The sequence below is a fragment of the Mytilus galloprovincialis genome, chromosome 1 (assembly GCF_965363235.1).
Source record: "Mytilus galloprovincialis chromosome 1, xbMytGall1.hap1.1, whole genome shotgun sequence".
Lineage (NCBI taxonomy): Eukaryota > Metazoa > Mollusca > Bivalvia > Mytilida > Mytilidae > Mytilus > Mytilus galloprovincialis.
The window spans coordinates 122480367-122485473 of record NC_134838.1 but is presented as its reverse complement, the minus strand read 5'-3'; the positions used below and the strand labels follow the sequence as shown (position 1 = coordinate 122485473).

The 5107-nt window shown below is 31.5% G+C and overlaps 1 protein-coding gene across 1 annotated transcript; it reads left to right on the top strand.

Moving 5' to 3' along the window:
* On the top strand, positions 1-3219 carry LOC143056375 (indolethylamine N-methyltransferase-like). The gene is made up of 3 exons (XM_076229470.1): positions 1-289; positions 477-684; positions 1815-3219. The coding sequence occupies exons 1-3, from the start codon at positions 136-138 to the stop codon at positions 2233-2235; spliced, it is 783 nt and encodes a 260-aa protein (XP_076085585.1). The 5' UTR covers positions 1-135; the 3' UTR covers positions 2236-3219.
* Positions 3220-5107: the final 1888 nt, after the last annotated feature.

Here is a 5107-nt window from a genome sequence, read left to right as displayed (position 1 = left end):
ATAAAATTTGTTGATTGGGCACCCTACTATAACATTTGAAAAAAGTAACCACATCACAGTATTGATTATTGCGTGTTATTTGTTAACATTATCAAGTTCAATCGTACGTACTTCAATCACGAGCAGCTCACAGATATGGCCACCACACCTCAACTTCGTGCGGGTGAAGATTACAAGAAGATTTTTGATGGAAAGGTTTATCTAGATACACTGTTCAGCCAGATTGAAGTCGAGGGATTTACTTTCACAGAGTTTAGGATTAAAACACTTCACAACATATTTTCAAAAGGTAAGGTAAGTTTATTTATAGAAACAAGGTAATTGATTGTACTGATACAAAAATTACCTGTCGAACCATATATACACTCGCATAGTGAAAGTAAAAATTAAGATTAACATGTGTTTTCATCGTTTAATCTTTATGTTGATAAAATTAAGCAAAACTCTCCTATAGCATGTACACTGTGTTTTTTCAGGGACTATAAAAGGAAAATGTCTTCTAGAAATTGGATCTGGACCTTGTATACACACTGTTATACCGGCAGCAAAATGGTTTGATGAAATAATTATGACAGACTATTCCCCTTCTAATAGAGACATGCAAGAAAAGTGGTTGAAAAAAGATGCTGGTGCTCATAATTGGGATATGTATTTTAAGTACTACAGCAAATTAGACGGAAATGAGTAAGTTGTTGGTTAGATTAATATCTTTGAAATCTTTTTTCTTTACTTCGGCGTCTTTTTTTTAAGGAACAAATAGTATTTCGGTCTACGCTAATGAGGAAAAAGCGTTAAACACAACGATATCGAAATAGATATTTAAAGGACAATTAAAGTCAATTTTATTTCATAGTTCTGTGTTGAGTATGTATTTTTCAAAGAAAATGCATTTTAATAATCTGGTAGGTTACTTTTTTTTTTTTTAGCTCACCTGGCTTTAAAACCGAAGCATTTAGAGCAAATATGACGGGATAGAATTGTTTATTAGGTCAACAACTATCTGCCCTGACATTTTTAGACTATCCAGTTATCATAATAAAATTACGACAGCAATAATAAAAAAAAAGTCAGGAAAACAATCTGATCAATGTTATATAAATGACTGTGAAGGTAACAGCATTTTAGAACACTTGTTACCAGCTCGGTACTTATAATTTACGTTCATTTTCTGTTAATAAATTTGGATATTAAAAATAAATTAGGTTCCGAATCCCCCAAGCAAAATTGACATAGAATGGACTGGCTATTTTGTAGTTCCAATTTTAGTCTTATATCTCTTCGCGAGTTCGGTTGTTTATATACCATTGAACTGTATTCTATAGACGATAAATCCTTGGCGAAGCAAATTAAGTACTTCGAGTTTTTTTCATTTTATAGCACACAAGAAGAGACATGATATCAATAATGTGGTCATTTTTTTAAATTTCCTGTTTACAAAACTTTTGAATTTTTCAAAAAACTAAGGATTTTCTTTATCCCAGACATAGATTATCTTAGCCATATTTGGCACAACTTTTTGGAATTTTGGATCCTCAATGCTCTTCAACTTCGTACTTGTTTGGCTTTATAAATACTTTGATATGAGCGTCACTGATGCGTCTTATTAGGCAAAACGAGCGTCTCGCGTACTAAATTACACTCCTGGTACCTTTAAAAACTATAAACTGCATCAAATCATATATAGAACAATTCAAAAACCCGGCTACGTAATTTGGTCTATGTCGGGAAAATGTCTCATCGAACCACATCTCCTTATTTAAGAACTACATAAGGTAACCACACGTATTATTTTCTTTCTTTTTATGTATTTCCAGAGCCAACTGGCAACAACTTGAAGCCACTTTAAGGCCAAAGATAAAACGAGTCCTTCCCTGCGATGTATACAAACAAAACCCTCTCGATCCAATTCAGTTAGATCCAGTTGATGTCATCTGCACGAGTGCGTGTCTGGAATCAGCCTGTCTAGATAAAGATGCATATCACAATGCGATGAAAAATGTAGTAACTTTGTTGAAACCGGGCGGAAAACTTATTCTGATCGGAGTTCTCAATTGTCCTCAGTATACTGTTGGGAGTGAAGTTTTCAAGTGTTTGTCCATCTCCAGAGACGAAGTTATCAACACAGTTAAAGCGAATGGTTTAGATGTAATTGAATTATTTGATGACGATTCTTCGGCAGAAGAGGGCACAACAATATTTAATGGAACAGTTGTCATACTTGCTGAGAAAAAATAACTGGCAGTGGTGTTAAATCACTTTAGTACAATTACTAAAATATCGAATAGACTTTTTTGTTTTGATATATGTCTTCGGCGAGATGTCACTATATATAGTAGGTGTAATAAATTAGAACTTATTTTATATTAATCAACAATTCGATACTTTTATTAATGAGATTTGTTTAAATACTATAGACGATGATTGAAATGTTTTGATTTTAAAATCACGATAGAACTGTCAACTAAGAAGCCAATTCTTCGATACTGTCATGTTTTTAAATGAAACATTGTATTATTCAACGCTTTAAAGAGAGGTACTAGTCATACAGTGTGCTGGTGTTCTAATACGATTGATTTCTGTTTAAAATATTTGTCATTAAACCAAATATTTGATGACTGGTGTACTATTACACTGACCAAGTCTTCTATTTGTTGAAACACACTTGCACCGGTTTTAACAAAAACTAAATTTAACAATAACAATATAATACTGCATGACAACATGCAATATTCTGATTACAGTTACAGGATAAGATTTCAATGATATTCTGGTATTTTTTAAAGGGCCCTAACTTTACTACTAACCGTATATTTGAAACATAACACGCTCATTGCCCGTGTGTAAAATATACAGTGTCAAGGTGTTCTATTTTATCCAATGATATACTAGTATGTAGAAATCTACAACTTGAAGGTTATATCAATTGTATTACACTTATCTATCTGTCCAACAGTCTGTCCGTTACAAATCTAATTTATGGATGATAATTACAGCATCACTTGTCCAATTCTTTTAAAATATAAATACAATATCAAGTATCATAAAATACAGGTGAAATTTTATTCTATACCTTTTGCATCTACAGCAATAACATGAATTATTGTAAAAGGGCAAGTTCACTTTTGATAGAATTATCGTTTACCGTTTAATAGAAATTTCATTGTAATGCATTGTAGTAACCTTAAAAGTTTTGTTTGAATAAAGTATCTCTTGATTTAATCTTCTAACTTCAAACACAATATAATGGATCATAGAATACAGGTCAAATATGATTTTGCTGGTTTTGAAATTAACTGTTCAACAATGACAAGTGTGTATATAAAATAACAAGTTCTTAATTGCACCGAGTTAAAAAAAAATATATACTATCAAGACTATCAAAAATTGGCTGAAACATTAAAAAAAAAAAGACAAGAATAGACGAGACTCATGACAAGCACATTAATTATTGTTATTTTACATTTTCCCACTCGTTACATGAATATGCTGAAATGTCTGCAGTTGAGATTTGAAAGGGGTTCCAGTAGGTTAATACTACTAGGCATAACCTTTTGGTCAACTTGGAAGTTCTAATTATTATCCAAAAATTTAAGTAATTTAGAAAAAAAAACTTAATTAAAATTTTGTCTACACAAACAATAATTCAGTCGGGAAGATAACGATAATCAAGACTCTAACTATTCCAAAATTAAACCATCTGTTTTTACCATTAAAAGCATCATGCTATGCTACTCAAACAACTTGTAAGTACAAAAAAGTAAAAAAAAAACCAAAAAAACTCAGAGTAATATTCAAAACCAAAAGTCTGTAGTCAAATGGCAGAAGCAAAATCTCAAACGAATGCATAACAACTGTCGTATGTTTGACTTGGTACCGGCATTTTCTTCTGTATAAAATGGTGGATTAAAACTGGTTTTATAGCTAGCTAAACGTCTCACTTTTATGACAGTCGCATACAATTCCATATATTGAAACGATATGTGAACAAAGCTAGCAGACATAATAAATAAAATGTGAATATAAGGGGTACAGCAGTCAACATTGTTTTATAATCTTAATCCCGATAAAAACAAAAATATGTACCAAAAAAAAAAACACAAAAGGCGTAAAGACAAAGCACATTAGCAAAATTGAAAGACAATAATGCACAAAAAAATACCATAGCTCAATAACACAACTAAAGGATGTATAAGTACAAAGCCACGTCATATGTAACAAAGAAACACAAAATTGCATTTAGAGAAAGCACATTTTCAAAAATGAAAGACAAGAATACAATTTGTTTACCATAACACAATCACAATGACGGGATGTATAAGTAAAAAACAAACTCAACAGTAAAACATAATATTAATAAAGACAAATAAAAGAATGCTATAACATGTTATAATTTGATAAACAACATCAGTACCCAAAATCAATATTTCAAGACTATCGTGTATTATTTTTAACGTTGATATGGAATTATTATCGAAACAAATGTATTGCAGTTAAATCTGCCGCATGTCGTGACTTATATCTAAGAAATTTATTATTCGAGTCGACTGAGATCGAAACTCTACGACGAATGATATGATTTCTGTTCACCAAAAATTAACTTTCCATTTCTAAGCAGCAACATTCAAATAACCCCTGCATATGGATTATATATTTCTCATCTGATACGATATTCCCGAGCTTGTGTTTCCTATCATCATTTCCTTCATAAATGCTGCTCAAACGTATGCTATTGAAGCAAATGTTACAAATGGTAAAGTTATCCCTTCAAGAATTGTTCGACCGCCATCATAAGTTGGTTGACCGTTATTGGAGACATGTGCCACATATGATCATGGATATGTTCCAATTGTCGGTACCACAATCCCGTCCTGTTTTTGTATTTTGTGACATTAACGAATAACACTCATTACCCATAGTGTGTTTACCTTGAGCAACACGATGCATGTAGTTGTTATAGTACTAATAGGGGCTAAAAGTTTCAAAATTTGGAAAATAGAAAAGTCTATGATTTTTCCACAAACTATATTTTCCTTATTTGATATTGATTGTAACATTAACATTTGAAAACAAAACTGCATCACAGTATTGATTATTGGTTGTTATTTGT